Source organism: Diprion similis, chromosome 13, assembly GCF_021155765.1.
Source record: "Diprion similis isolate iyDipSimi1 chromosome 13, iyDipSimi1.1, whole genome shotgun sequence".
Classification (NCBI taxonomy): domain Eukaryota; kingdom Metazoa; phylum Arthropoda; class Insecta; order Hymenoptera; family Diprionidae; genus Diprion; species Diprion similis.
In genome coordinates this window covers 1,294,145-1,309,143 of record NC_060117.1, presented here as the reverse complement: position 1 = coordinate 1,309,143, position 14,999 = coordinate 1,294,145, and the positions used below count along the sequence as shown (strand labels likewise).

General features: G+C 39.7%; 4 protein-coding genes across 8 annotated transcripts; 3 read left to right on the top strand and 1 right to left on the bottom strand.

Annotated features, from left to right (window-relative positions):
• Positions 1 to 1,012: 1,012 nt before the first annotated feature.
• On the top strand, positions 1,013 to 3,741 carry LOC124413895 (CDP-diacylglycerol--glycerol-3-phosphate 3-phosphatidyltransferase, mitochondrial). Its single transcript, XM_046894691.1, has 8 exons — positions 1,013 to 1,131; positions 1,355 to 1,559; positions 1,643 to 1,765; positions 1,881 to 2,158; positions 2,241 to 2,515; positions 2,619 to 2,855; positions 2,994 to 3,203; positions 3,292 to 3,741. The coding sequence occupies exons 1-8, from the start codon at positions 1,100 to 1,102 to the stop codon at positions 3,492 to 3,494; spliced, it is 1,563 nt and encodes a 520-aa protein (XP_046750647.1). The 5' UTR covers positions 1,013 to 1,099; the 3' UTR covers positions 3,495 to 3,741.
• Positions 3,742 to 4,458: 717 nt separating this feature from the next.
• On the top strand, positions 4,459 to 6,988 carry LOC124413897 (1,5-anhydro-D-fructose reductase-like). Of its 3 annotated transcripts, none has more exons than XM_046894694.1 (7): positions 4,459 to 4,590; positions 5,350 to 5,497; positions 5,655 to 5,819; positions 5,933 to 6,136; positions 6,208 to 6,324; positions 6,389 to 6,783; positions 6,876 to 6,988. In XM_046894694.1, exons 1-7 carry the CDS (start codon positions 4,562 to 4,564, stop codon positions 6,922 to 6,924), a joined length of 1,107 nt encoding a protein of 368 aa, XP_046750650.1. In that variant the 5' UTR covers positions 4,459 to 4,561; the 3' UTR covers positions 6,925 to 6,988. The 3 variants fall into 3 exon arrangements, with proteins under 3 accessions (XP_046750650.1, XP_046750652.1, XP_046750651.1); XM_046894696.1 differs by lacking the exon at positions 4,459 to 4,590 and adding an exon at positions 5,022 to 5,239 and having other exon boundaries at positions 5,345 to 5,497; XM_046894695.1 differs by lacking the exon at positions 4,459 to 4,590 and adding an exon at positions 5,022 to 5,244.
• On the bottom strand, positions 6,004 to 9,870 carry LOC124413892 (DNA replication licensing factor Mcm5). 2 transcript variants are annotated; one of them, XM_046894685.1, is made up of 9 exons: positions 9,678 to 9,870; positions 9,312 to 9,567; positions 9,008 to 9,180; positions 8,586 to 8,923; positions 8,169 to 8,515; positions 7,652 to 8,085; positions 7,318 to 7,589; positions 7,001 to 7,259; positions 6,004 to 6,125 (listed from the first exon to the last, which is right to left on the bottom strand). In XM_046894685.1, exons 1-8 carry the CDS (start codon positions 9,830 to 9,832, stop codon positions 7,030 to 7,032), a joined length of 2,205 nt encoding a protein of 734 aa, XP_046750641.1. In that variant the 5' UTR covers positions 9,833 to 9,870; the 3' UTR covers positions 6,004 to 6,125; positions 7,001 to 7,029. The 2 variants fall into 2 exon arrangements, with proteins under 2 accessions (XP_046750641.1, XP_046750642.1); XM_046894686.1 differs by having other exon boundaries at positions 6,007 to 6,125; positions 6,998 to 7,259.
• Positions 9,871 to 10,419: 549 nt separating this feature from the next.
• Positions 10,420 to 12,237, top strand: LOC124413896 (cilia- and flagella-associated protein 36). 2 transcript variants are annotated; one of them, XM_046894693.1, is made up of 6 exons: positions 10,420 to 10,561; positions 10,659 to 10,834; positions 10,907 to 11,094; positions 11,168 to 11,513; positions 11,572 to 11,622; positions 11,704 to 12,237. In XM_046894693.1, exons 1-6 carry the CDS (start codon positions 10,453 to 10,455, stop codon positions 11,959 to 11,961), a joined length of 1,128 nt encoding a protein of 375 aa, XP_046750649.1. In that variant the 5' UTR covers positions 10,420 to 10,452; the 3' UTR covers positions 11,962 to 12,237. The 2 variants fall into 2 exon arrangements, with proteins under 2 accessions (XP_046750649.1, XP_046750648.1); XM_046894692.1 differs by having other exon boundaries at positions 11,569 to 11,622.
• The last annotated feature ends 2,762 nt before the right edge of the window (positions 12,238 to 14,999 follow it).

Genomic DNA, 14,999 nt, shown 5'->3' with positions numbered 1-14,999 from the left:
CTTTCATAGATATAATATTAAAACTTACCTAAATAAACAATTATTATTGCTGAGTAAAAAAAAGTTATATTACACTTTTTGATTGAGCAAATTACCTCATAAAAAATATACTCTTAAATACAATTTTAGTGAAATGGGTAATCTCTTCTTTCATTGTTCCAATATATTCTGACTGTTTATCACTCTGCGAACTTATTCCAGTCGTTTCCTGCGGTGCTGGTGGGCTATAAGAATACAAACAATGAGATACTTTTTGCGACTTTTGTCATATTCATATTTGCATGATAAATCATTATATTATATAATTACAATGTAACATAGTTCCAAGTATATAAATAAATACAAACAAATTTATACTAACGTTACACGCATGCCACCGCGCCAAACGCCGGTTGTGTGTGTGTGTGTGTGTGTGTGTGTGTTTCGTCTAATGTTATTTATTGTTCGAACTTATTCCGATGACAAAATTAATGATATTTACCCCCTTCGCACTGTCCTTACTCACACGTTTAGCGTACTCATGCTCAGTTTCAGCCTCCATTAATTTTCGTTTTTTCGCTTCTTCCTTCATTGATTAGTTTCGCGCGCAAAATTGAAACTGATTGTCACTGCGTAATACGTCCTTACCGACTATGCGAAAACCGCGCAGTGTATCTGACTTTACTCTTCTTTTTTCCGTCTTCCATTATCAGTGCTTCTATTTGATCATGACGATGTGTCACGCTTCGATTTTTCCGTGCATACGACCGTGACGTAACCATCATTAGCCGCAAAGAGTATCGGTGAAAGTCTATAATACGATCGGTGATCCTGTGAGCTATCGTATTTGTGAGATACCGGAACGACGGAACGGACCGCAACGGAAGTAGATAGCGTTCGTCAACTTTTTATGTTGTTTTATTGGTATGACCATAAAGAATAACTTCCCTAGATAGGTTCGTAATCCGCGTTAGCTTTGGTGATCCAGGGTGATTGTTGCAAAGTTGCGTGGGGCGTGCAGTTGCGCGCGAGTCTGTTTCGTGAACGTTCGATGTTCGATTTAAGTTGTTTGTTATTAAATGTATCTTGACTATTAACGCGTCGCTAAAGTTTAGCTCTAATGAAAAATACAATTTTACGAACGTTGAAAAGGTGAGTGGGAAAAAAATTTGAGCTCATCACCGTCCCGCCTCTTTCCGTCGTTTAATGAAATTTCGCAATTTTATCTTGACCTAGCCTAACATGACCTAACGCTGAATTTCGAAACTAGGAAGTTAAAGAGTTGCAATATTCGAATTTGAAAATTCTTAGCAGCGTCACGCAATTGTTATTCTAAAGTCGTTTGACGTGTTGAAATAAATAAATGACGTTACAGATTTTACGGTCTTAAAAATACTCGTGGAAATTGGCTACTTGACCCACGGCCTAATGCCTCGAGTACTTGCACCGCCAGATGCAAAACAGAAATAGCCATGCTTGATGACGAGAAGTACGTCGAGGTCGAGGCTACCTCTTGCGAGATAAACAGTCTCGCCTGGCTTCACAAGGCTGCTCCAGGATTTCCTACTAATGGCTCGAAGGTAGCGAAGCAATTGAAAAATTGTACCCTTGCTGTTTAAAGCAATGCCAGCAACGTGGAGTTTTTGATCGTTGCTTCTTTCAGATCACGGTTGTTCATGAACCAAGCGCGTTCTACAACTTGTTACTCAACAAATGCCAGACTGCTCAGAAAAGAATCATTTTAGCTTCTCTGTACCTTGGAACTGGAGAGCTCGAAGCAGGCTTGGTCAGTATTCGACTGTTCGAGTAAATGCTGTTCAAATAATTTCAGAACTTCCAATCATTTATTGGTCGAACTTGACCGACTATTTTCTGACTTCTTGACTTGATTCCTCAATCAGGTTGCGGCACTAGAGGAAAATTTGGTAAGGAGCAACGGTACAGTGAAGATAAACATTTTGCTGGACTACACGAGGGGCTCGAGAGGAAAGCAAAACTCACGAACTATGCTAGAACCTTTGTTGAAAAGTCGGTGGGCTAAATCTTGCAGCGTATCTCTTTACCACACTCCAAAGCTGCGTGGTATTTTGAAGGCTCTGATACCAGATCGGTTCAACGAACTGGTAGGGCTGCAGCATATGAAACTGTACCTATTTGATGACACTTTGATAATCAGTGGGTGAGTCGAGGGATTGGAAAGGGTGAGGCTATACAAAGGTTGAAAATAACACTAAATGCGTTCATTTTGTTATTTCTTTTAGAGCAAACTTGAGCCACGACTATTTCACCAATCGTCAAGACAGATACATTGTGATAGAAGACTGTAAAGAGTTGTGCGATTTTTATTCCAAACTTGTTGATAGAGTCTGTGAATTCAGTTTTAAACTAGAATCAGACGGCACAACAACGTTCAAATCCAAAGAAAACATACATCCCTATAAGGGGAGACGAAAAAACTTTACCGATGCTGCCGCGAAGAGGATAAAATCTCTGTTTCAGGAGGAGATGGAAAAACGATCAGAGATTACGAAACACGGTAAATGAAAAAGGACATAAACGTGCACTTGAGGATGAAAATATTATCGGAACTTTACCAGCTCAAATTATTTACACAGAACCAATTTTTCAAACACTAACAGATGGGATCTCGAAATACGATACATGGATATTTCCTCTAATCGAAATGGGCCAGTTGAACATCAGGCATGACAGCGAAGTGACATTAAGACTCCTTCAAACGGCGCAGTCAGGCGCTACGCTCAAACTTGCGACCGGCTACTTTAACCTGATTCCCACCTACAGAAAAGCTTTACTCAACGATTGCAAAGCAACATGTCACCTGCTCACCGCTCACCCAACTGCGAACGGATTTTTTGGTAAGCCGACGAGGCATTGAAGTATAAATAAATTTATTTCATTTCAAATGAAATTGAACAATATTTCTACCAAAAATTGTGGTAGTCACACTTTATCTATAAATACTCAATCGATACCTTCGATCTTGCTATTTTTAGGTGCGAAAGGAATCGCAGGCAACATTCCGTTCGCTTATACAAAAATTGAAGAATCCTTTTGTAAATCCTGCGAGAGGAGCGGACAGCAAAATAGAGTAACGCTTTGGGAATTTGTTCGCTCAGGGTGGACTTATCACGCCAAGGGTCTTTGGTACTCTCTTCCAGGCGAACAAAAGCCCTGTTTGACGCTTGTCGGTTCACCGAATTTCGGTAAATTTTGTCAAGTTTTCTTTGATTCTCAAATAATAACAAAAAATTAGCAAATCCGTTCATTTTCTTTTGTATCAAATTTTCATAGGATACAGATCGGTCGGCAAAGACTTGGAGGCTCAAGTAGCACTTGTTACGCGAAACGAAGGCCTACAGACGGCGCTAGAAGCGGAACACACGCGTCTATTTTCGCATGCGAAACCCGTCGACAGGAAAACTTTCAAGGAACGGGACCGAGTTGTTCCCACGTGGGTTATTGCCACAGTTGTTTTATTCCGTTACTTTTTTTAATGAAATGTAACCGGGTCTTGAAAATAGTTGAGTCACTTACTCGCGTGTATATACTGTGAATGTGACATGAGATAATTCTAACAACACAATTGACCTGGTTATAAAATTAGGTGTTGTGCTGACAATGTTGTAAATATACATTGTGAGTTGAACTTACATGTTATTCCGCTGTACTCTGGTAGAAAGCATTGAAGTATTGTATTGTTGACTGTTTTCTTTCATTTTTCAAAATAATTTAATTTTCCTAGTAGCAGCGTGTCGTCAATTTAATATATCCCACCCCCTTATAAATTTAACCAAAAAAAAGAACAACAAGTGCCGTTATAATTTATTACATAATTACCTGAGTATCCAATTCCATTGCCTATAATTCTAAATAAATGAAACAATCAACCAATGAATGCTGATACACACTGATCAATACCGTTTAAAAATTTATCATCCCTCCAATTATTTTCTCAAAGTCTTGACGATAGATAATACGAGACTTGTTGCAATCGATAACTTCCCGGATGTACTTCGGTACCTGTTAAATGTGGTTCTTTGTGTAACTCTGATAGAATCACAACCTAAATTGATACATTGTATGAAAATATTTTTTTAAGACATTGCATCAACTGTTTATTAAAATGATGTATGAAACCTGCTTACATAGAGAGGTGAGAGGATTAGAATCGACGAATCAAACTACATGGATCATTTTCAATAAGCCTCGATACGCAGGACACGTGTTATTCGATCAACTCCTTTGCTAATCAAGCGCTCTTTTTCAAGTCAGTCTCCGTGCTCGGCAATTCGTTAAACATACTTTTAGCAAACTGCGTGGTAGTTACGACTCCACTTGGATCCTCTTTTTTGCCCCAACGTTCGCTCTGCTGCATTCGCCACCAAACGTAAAATTCAATAGTCAAAACCGGAAAGGCGATGAGCTCGAACCGATGCGCCTTTATGAAGTGCCTGATGCTCGACATCGTTTAATTTAAAGAGAATATCCAGTCAAGCCGGAATCACGTGAAACATAACCTCGGGAGTTGGGACTTGGCGAAGGCTCTTTCGAATCGTTGACGATGATTTATCGCATCTCGAACAGAATGTGGTGCGTACGATCCAAATTCAGTAACTTCTTATTAAGCGTCTCACTTTGCTTTTCAATTGAACTTGCTATCATCGAATCCGTTGATACGAAAAATAAAATTCACAACGTCGAAGCAAACTTTACGTAATTCGTTGCAGTTTTTCCCTCTCGCCTGTCAACTGTTTCTCTTGCTCTGCACCGTGATTGGCTAAGCGCGTTTCCTCAACCAATCATGGCGCAGAGTTAGAGAGGCATTGCAATATGGCGGAACCAACGCGACGTCACTGCCACAGGTTGGCAGCAGTTGTAGACCCGCGCCAATGTGGGGGAGAAGTTTTAGGTTGGCAATAGATAAAACATTGACCCGCCATCTGTGGCGGACGGGAGGAACCGTTAAACGTCAAGGTTTTGGCTGGGCGCCAATGTTTCAAAACTTAGTCAAAGGCAAACATCAAACTTTTACGATGGGTAAAAATAGAGCTTAACGGTACGCAGAACCCGCGATAGAACGAGCAGATTGATCAACGTAGTCTGAATGTGATTTTTAAACATTACTTAGTAACCGGTATAAATCACAATCGTTGCCTGGTAAATCGAGCAAGCAACAAAACGATAATTGACCGAACCCATTTTCCATCGTCGTTTATGTCGGAACTAAAACGATTATTGATCTAGGTACAAATTAAATCGTATTTCTCCCACGCTAAACAGACTTTCATATAATTTTTTGCACAAGCCTACCGCTGCTAAAAATAATCAAGTTACGCAACACGTTTTTAGGAGGAATACTTCCGGACTTAGAACCGGGTTATCCGCTACCCTGTTACTGCATTACTCGAAGGGAATAGCGGCGGCCGCAGCAGCGATGCAAAGTATACGGTTGTCATCGAACTGCGAGATTCCGACAGTCGGACTTGGGACATGGCAGGTGATTGTTTTAGGTCTTGCCGGTAAATTATAACACAGTACGGAAGTATGAGAAAATAAAACAAACTTTTGCAACACGTGGTCTGAAACCAATGATGCTAGTCAATTGATCATTTCATAGAAATCGATAACAGTCTCGAAAAATATTTACATTTCAGTCAGGGCCCGAGGAAATTGAAAAGGCCGTCGAAACCGCGTTGGAAAATGGATACAGGCATATCGACACGGCTTTCAATTACAACAATGAAGAAGCTATTGGACGAAGCTTGAAAAAATGGTTCGACAAGGGCGGTCAACGTCGCGACCTCTTCATTACGTCAAAAGTGCGAATCTCCTGATTATCTTGTTTCGTTTATTGAAAACTCGGGTTCATTTTTTTATGGACGTCTTCGTAAATGCCATTTCGATATTTCTATAGTTTGAAATGATTTTACAGCTACCGCACTATGGAAACAGACCAGGCGACGTTGAGAAGTTCATAAAATTGTCATTGGAAAAGCTACAGCTTGATTACTTGGACATGTACTTGATCCATATGCCATTCGCGTTTGTTAAGGACCCCAATGGATACGCTCCGACGATTGATCCAGACGGTTTTTACGAGCTGGATCTAAAGACGGACCCCGTCTCTGTATGGAAGGTAACAGAAAAGATTGATGTAAGAAAAAATAAAGCCGTGTATTCTAAAAACATTTTTCATCGCTTGCACAGGAAATGGAGAAACAAGTTAAAAACGGTAGAGCCATATCGATCGGACTGAGCAATTTCAATGAGAAACAAATAACGGAAGTTTGGGATAACGCTGATATAAAACCGAGTAACTTACAGGTAAAGCAGAAACAAAATATGTTACAATTTCGAAAAATAAAATCCGTTGTAATTTCAATTACAGATCGAGCTACACGCCTATCAGCAACAAAAGCGACTGCGCGAGCTTTGCAGAAGGTACAATATCGCAGTGACCGCTTACAGTCCGCTGGCATCACCTGGAGCGAAAACTCACTTCCAAACAAAGTACAATTACAGCGCGGAAAAGTTTCCTGATCTTCTGGGTCATCCGGTCGTTAAAGAAATCGCCGCGGCTCACGGTAAGACGACGGCTCAAGTTTTGCTGCGGCACCTTGTACAGCAGGGGATCGTTGTCATCCCGAAGAGCGCCAGTCCTCAGCGGATCAAACAAAACATCGATCTATTCGATTTCGAACTAACACAAACGGAGACGAACTCGTTAGATGCGCTTGACCGCGGCGCAGACGGGAGAATTTTTCACTTCCTGTTTTTTAAGGGGTGAGTAGAAAAAAGATGGAAGTTTTTTCAATTCGAAGATTACTCTTCTTGATTTCCGTTTTCAACTTGTCCCCTTTACCTGTTTTTTTCAGTGTGGAAAAACATCCGCATTACCCGTTCAAGGACGAATTGGACCATTAAAAAATAGTCGGCTTAGAATCTTGCCGGAATAAAAATGAACCGTAAAATAAAAAGAAAATTAAAACAAGATTACGACCTGTATGCTTCTTTTTAATCGCTTGTAGTTTAAGAAAGCCTGTAGAGCATTTTTCGCTGCATGCGATGCTGCAATTCGCCGCGTCGTATCATTGTGTGAATAACTTTGTAGATCGCGCGTTCGGGATATTTTTGCTTGGTGAAATCTGCGACGATGTTCTGCTCGGACACTTGAGATCCGATAGCGAAACGCCGTTTCAGTTGCTTCTCGATCTGCGACAGCATCTCATGCTCCTCGTCCGTTGTAAAGCCTTCCGCTCCTAAAGATGCGAGAATTTTAACAAAAACGTAAATGCAATAAAATTTTTTGCAACTTACCGGCCAAAGATCCGCTCATAGCAGCGTCCAGCGTCGAGACTTGAAAGAGCCTGAGGGCCTCGTTGACGTCATTTTCGGTGGCAAACGACTGCAGCCTCATTTTCGCGAGAGATTCTGTTATTCTGATGACGGCTTCGAGCTGCCGAACGGTTATCGGTATGGACAGTCGCTTTTCGGTGTCTTTTTCGTGCTCCCTGGTACCGCTGCGCATCATAACATAACGATTCTTCAACTTCTCGCCAGCTTCCTTGCTTATTCTTGGGCCGCATTTCCTATGAATAGATTACTAGTTAAAAATCAAACTTTGGGTCAAAAAAATCTGTGCAACACTCACGTTCTGCAGTAATGAATGTATTTCTTGATTAGGTTCAATGATAGTTCGCCGTCCGTTTGCTGCTCGGTGATCTGACCGGCGTTGGTATGTATTTTCATCACGTGTTTAGCCAGTGTGATATCCTTGGCCTGATCGTGTTCATCTTTGACAATAAAGATCATGTCGAATCTGGATAATATGGTAGGCATGAAGTCGATATTCTCCTCGCCCTTGGTGTCGTCCCATCTGCCAAATATCGAATTGGCTGCGGCAAGAACCGAGCATCGCGAATTCAGGGTCGTTGTTATCCCAGCTTTCGCTATTGATATGGTTTGCTGTTCCATCGCCTCGTGAATCGCGACTCTGTCGTCCTCCTTCATCTTGTCGAACTCGTCTATGCAGACGACTCCACCATCGGCCAACACCATCGCTCCACCTTCCATCACGAAATTTCTCTAAGGATTATCGATCAAGAGCTGTAATTGAGGGACAAAAAACGTGCGGAAGAAAGGGGTGCAAATTGTTCAAAGCTATTCACCGTCGTTGGATCGCGCGTAACGGATGCAGTGAGACCTGCGGCCGAACTGCCCTTTCCTGAAGTGTAAACGGCGACTGGAGCAACGCGTTCAACAAATTTTAAGAGCTGAGATTTGGCCGTTCCAGGATCGCCAAGCATGAGAATGTTGATGTCACCCCTGCGGCACAAGCCGTCGGGCATTTTCTTTCTAGAGCCGCCAAAGAGCAGACAGGCGATGGCCTTCTTCATGTCTTCAGCGCCGAAAATGCTCGGCGCAATATTCCTGGAAATCCTATCATAGATTTCAGGATCGGCAGCCAGACGGCGAAACACGTCCTCCTCGGCCGCGGTGAAAGGTGCTTGCGTACCTGAGAAGATGACGAAAGGTTTCACAGGATTGCTCAGGATTGAATTAGGTAAAATCAAACGATAACTCACCGCTTCCAGTGTTGTCACCATCCACAGAAATCCCCACGACTCTGATATACGGCGCTCGAACGCCAACCGCTGCCTTGTTCCTTGTGTCGCGCCGCCCTCCAGTCTTGTCGATTTTCTTTATTGAATAAATTCCGAGTATTAAGACCCTGTTTCCTGGGACGACTCTCTCGCACAAATAGCGATCGCAGTACAGCTGCAAGTGCCGCGGCACTTCGCCCTGAGGAATATTATCCGGTAATTCTTGCAGCTTTAGCACCTGGAAGTCAACGCATCGGCACTTGTCGGGTATTATGAAGTACGGATCCAATGGGCACTTTGCGGTAGCTCCTGTCTGTTGACTGGTTTCAAATTAAATCATTAGAGTCCCTCTTCACTCAAATGAGGTAAATTATCTTCATCACATTTATGGAAATAATACCAACGTGTTGCATTTCCGTGGCATTTGGTAACCCTCGAAACCAGGCTGGATGGCTATGTCGGGCACAACATTTCTGCAAGTTCGACATTGTATCGCGATTCTAGTCGCCTTTGCCTTGATTCCTGACGCAGTTACTACGATTCCAGGTACTTTAACGAGTTTGGAGACAACATCATGCTGTAAGTAACACATGTTGTGTTTTTGGAACAAAAAAACACATCAGCACAATTGTCTTTGCTGGAATGAAACTATGAAATCGAGAAAATTATCGTTATCCATGAGATTGAAATGAATCTATATCCACGTACCTTCATGCCCCTGAAAGGAGTAGCATTTCCATCGGATGAAAGGAGAACCTGAATGTCCTCAACTTTTTCTTCATCTTGAGGTCTGGGGGCGGTGAGTTCGTCAGCAACATCAGTGGCAGCCTCTTCAAAAACCGGGAGATAATCAAGGGGCTGTTTATATATTTTCTCTGCAAGGGATTCGTCGAATGCAGCCAAGTCCTCGAGATTTACCTCGACCCAATACTGACCCAAATTATAGTTTCGTTTCAAAGCGTCCCTGTAAATGACGTCGGAATTAACTAACGATCATGGAAACCATCTAATCGGCAAGTCTTCGATCCGACAAGTACATCATCTTTATTGAAGATTCTAGCTGAGAAAGCTTACCTATATTTGTAGTTAAAATTGCCCTCGTGAAATTGCCGGATAAACTCCTTGAACTTCTGTTTGCACTGTTTCAATTTTAGCTGCTTTCCATCGTCCGGTTCATCGGTCGAAAAATGTTCGACAAAGAATGTTTCTGGTCGATCGAAACCCTCCATCGTTATTATTGTTTGCCAACTATAAATCTATTATCCGGATGCCTGTTTTGTCCTAACACGACACATGCACAAGCAATAGGTCAGGTTGGGTTAACTTTAACGATGCCCGGTTTTTGCGCGGGAAAACAAAAACCTATCGTGAGTCGTCGCGGCCATGTTAGGAAATTTTTTAATCTGATTGGCTCCCAGCTATGAGAAATTTTTTTAAAAATTATGGGGCCAATCAGGAAACAGGATCGGCCATTTTGGCTTTTTTCCGTCGTCTAATTGGTTTTGTAGACGCCATTTTTTATTCAATCGGAATCCAGTGAAGAGCGGGAAAAACGAACATATATTTTTGAATCTTGAACAAAATGGATGTTTAAAATATTCAAAATTAATCGTTATATTTAATTAATTATATTATTAAAATTTTTTTTTTTTTTTTTTTTGTGAATATATCCTTAGTTGAACAAACTGCAGAATTTCCGATTTGGACTCTGCTATTGTGTCAGCTGTGACGTTTCACCACCAATGTTTGGATTTTGTTGCCAAGGCGACAAGCCTGACATTACAGAAGTCTGATGACAAAGTTTACAGAGGTGACAGCTTGATAGAGAAGCCTAAATAAAAAAATAATTATGAGTGAGAAAGATGACAGTTCCTGGGTGTTTGACTCGCTGGTGGGATTTCTGCAGGGTCCGATCTGGTCGGCACCGTTGTTAACTTTCATAGAAGAAAAATCACTGAGTAAGAATTAATGGGTTGCCTTTACATTGAAACAACTCGATGCTACTTACGTCTGACAATTATCCTGTCTTATTGTCACTACTTGTTCTTCTTTTAGTTTTCGACGGTGAAACAGAGGACAGCGAGGAGTATCGCCACATCTACCAAGAGTATAAAAACCTGGTTGACCTTCTCCTTGGCTGCTACATGGAGGACATGGGCATAACTCCCGAGCAGTTTGAGCATGCCTGTACATTAAACAAGAACACAAAAATGCCGATACAGTTTCAGCAGGTGAATGCAACATTCGATGTTCACTTTTGTTTTATGTTGAAAATCATACAATCTTCTAAAACACAATTGCAGAGTCTCTTTGAGCAGATCTGGGCTGCAAACGAGTACGAGATATTCAAGAGGATGATGATTCAGAAGAATTTGGAACTCCAGTTACAGGCACTGAGTTTGATCGAACAGAAGTACGGCCTGACTCCAGCGTCGCTAATATGTGAGGAAGACGGTTTGCGGGATGAACTTGTGATGGAGGAGTTGCTGCAGTGGGTATAGATTGAAAATGAAGAACGATTGACGTGAGGCTGTGACGTCACGACGAGTTTGTTTCAATTTCAGGAAGCAGTACGAGCTTGAGGATGAGACGGACACGGAGCTGGAATCGGACCAGGCAATGCGTAGGGAGCACCAGCGTTTGGCGACACAGTACAAGACGGAGAGACAACTGCTGGAGCGAGCGCTGATGGAAGAATCATCAGCAAAATCGTCGTTGGGTTCATCGCCGGAGCAGGAGCAACGAGAACAAGAAGAAGCAGTCAGCGTTGAGCCTCTTCAGCTGACAAACACAGCTTTAAAATCCAAGAAGTTTGGCATTCTGCAACCGATACCGCAAAAACTGAAAAAACCAGGGGAAGATAAAACAGGAGAAGAAATGGAGTTGGTGACAAAAAACAGTGAGAGAAAAGTAGGTAAGAAAAATACCATTCATTATTGAGGTTCAATTCGTTTTTTTTCCACAGCAGAGTTTGGATCCTGCACTGTTGCCAGCAGTGAACCGCAGCGAACTAACCGATGTGAGTGGAGACGTCAAATTTCATATGGACAATTCGATACTGTTTCTTTGCTTTTTCTTATATTTTTTCATCTGTTTCAAGGCTGGTGAAGCGGAGATAAGGAAGCGTCAAATATACCTGAAAACTCAAAGAGACAAGCTGGTCTCGATGAAGAAGGAGGCTCGTAGTCAGCGGCTGAAGACAAATGCGGCTCGTCCCGGATCGGCGCGAGTAGTAGCAGAGGCGTCGATGATGGGCATGCAGGACTTGGAGTCGCCTCAACTCTTGATGGAAGACTCGAAAATCCAAGTTCGCAAGGCTCTCGCAGCCAGACTGAAAGCCGAAGTGGTCCGCAAGTGATCAAATGATATGCTACTGGAAATAATGTGAAAAATTTCTTTTAAAAAGAATATTCAACGTACACACAATTTTCACTCTTTGGCCACTTTGAACGTTTTTTTTCAAAGAAACATTAAACTACGATGATCCAATATTTAGAATAGCATTAACGATATTGATGATAATAATAGACGTGGTTTATCGCAATGTTAATTAAAAAGATATTAGTGGAGATATTATAAATCTTATACGAATGATAAATAGATTTCTAGTTAAACTGACTTTTTTCAATAATATTGTCAATGGTTTGTGAACAAAGAGAGTATCAGATGGGTGTTTATATGCACGACGAACGCTTATGGATGAAATATTGTTTAGAAAGCTACTCATCCGATTTTATCAAACTGTTATGATAAGCAATTTTTTTACACACATATACAGCGTTTTAACCTGATTGTAAATGTATTCAATTCACCACCGAATTATGTACTCGTCTGAATTTAAATATACAAAGCTATGGTGGCGTATCGTTAAAATGTTTTATTGCCACAACGACGGATGACTATAATTAAATAAATGCACCCTGATCAGGTAAGGGAATTGAGCGTGAAAATTAATCAAAATTCTTTTCTAATTTTAAGATTTATTTAATTAAATATTCTTTTTCTTCCTCCTTATTTTATCATTTACCAATATTATTATTAAATTTTTCTTCCTTTTTTTTTCATCACCGCTCTTCTACACACTCATGTAATTTGTATTCATCTACAATCATTCGTTAAACAAAAAGAGAAGAAAAAAGAGATGTTAAATTAAAATTTTCTCCACTTCCACAACGCTCTTCGCTGCCCAGGTAAGTGTACTATGCCGTAGTTCGGGCTGGATTTGATCGTTTTGCTTCTTCAATGTTTAAAACACAGTATTAAAATCACTAGAAAAAAATACCTTTCTTTATATTCTTTGCCTTTGTGGCGTCGATTCAAAAGTCACTTTGTTTTGTACACTGTTGTTAGCGATACTTCTGGCGATATCAACGGCATTTAATGTGTTTCCAAATCAAGTCAATTGCTAGGCGCTTTGTCTATGGAAACATATTATTGAATAAGTGAAATAATTAATTTACATCTTGGCAATTCTCTATTTGATATCAAACATCGCAGCGCGTGTAAAGTACTATTTTGTTCTTTCATTGCTTTTATCTCAATATTTTTTTTTTAAATATCAAGATTTTTTTGTGATCACGTTTTCTTCGCAATTACTTTTCTCTTCCACAAAATTGATCATTCGATAAAATTTAACTAACTACCTTTATATACATAAACATACGTAATGTACGACAAAAATTTCATTGCTATTGATTAACAGCGAATTTAGTAGATATTTTAAATCTTATAATCAATCCGCGTATTGTCACGCAATGATTTTGAATGAAAAATATTTTCTTTTTTCTTTTTTTTTTAAGAGAAAAAAAATTATAATTGTAATTAGGTATTTAAATGAAAAATTCCATTAGCTTCGTCGAATAGAATATCGAAAAGTAATTGACACGTGTTTTTCTTCTTTCAATTCAATATTCATTAACAAAGATATATCAGTTTGAAATTGACGCTGACGTCACAATTTGCATAAACACAGATATACTGCAATGTGACCATTATGACGTTAAACGGAATTTAACTTGCTATATCTTTTTTAATAAACATTGAATTGAACAAAGAAAAAACACGTGATAATAATTTTTCGTCATTCTATCTGATACGACGAGCCTAGTGAAATATTTTGTAATTTTTCATTCAAATACCTAATTAAACAGAAAATTCGTTTCTCGTTGCTGCTCAGTTTTCTTACTACTTTTAGATTTGTGTAACTTTTCCGTTTTTAAATTTGTTCAGTGACGTAACGGATATTGAAGTAGTAGTAGTAAGAGCAGTAATAATAATGTATAATAATGTATTGTTTAGTAGTAATAATGATAATAGTATGCCATCGTTCATCCAGCCCGGGGCATTTAGTCGCCAAAATTATTCTGATTTTGGTAACAACTATACGTTAAACATACATAAACACATACGTCGCACGAACGTTTTTCATCGTTCATTCGTCATAACTAATAGGTAGGTGTGATTATTATATTCCTATAGAATGTGTTTCTCTTTTATTTCTTGTTCTCGTCACTTTTTCCTTCATTCATTTTCACTTTCATATTCATTTCGACATAATAGTACGTATAATAAGCATATCGTACGAAATTATAATATGCTGACCGATCAGAGCTGAATGCATATTCAGAAAACAATAATTGATTGATCGACGTTGTCTTTTTAATCGGTTTTATAGCGATGCGATCTATTCTTTTTTTCTTCTTTTAACCCATCGACATTCTTCCTCTCTTCGAACATAATAATTATTTTTTATTCTGTCTGTGGTCAAATATTATATACTTTTTTTTCCCCAACTTTGAATTCGTGCAGACTTTTGTTACAAAGATTTCTGTACGCTACCCGCTCTCACCTTCTGTTACACCCAATCATTATCAAGATCCGTTGTCACAATATTATCCAATTTCACACATGTACGCATAACAACAACAACAACAACAACAACAACAACAACAACAACAACAATAATATCATCGTAAAGTTTTCAATTAATGCAGTACTACGCATATACAATACTGGAGAATATGTATAATCAGAGATCAATCGCATTAATAATTATATAAAGTATACATATGCGAGTCACTATTACGCAAAGTAGAACGAGCATTACTATTTCTGCCATTGTCATTATTATTATCGTTGTAATCATTGTGATAAGTCTGATGTCGAAAGGAGATTCTATTTCTTTCCTCTGGGCATGTGGGTGTGCATGTGTTTTTGCCTCAATCATTCAATAGAGAAAGAGAAAAGAAACATTAGAAATAAGTCCCGTTAATAACGATAAACGAACGGTGCATTGAATGTAAAATTCTTCCTCTCTCGCTTTCACTTTTTTTTTCCTTTTTTTTTTTACTGTCGTTACGTTTAAAATCACACAATATACACCTACACATAATTCAT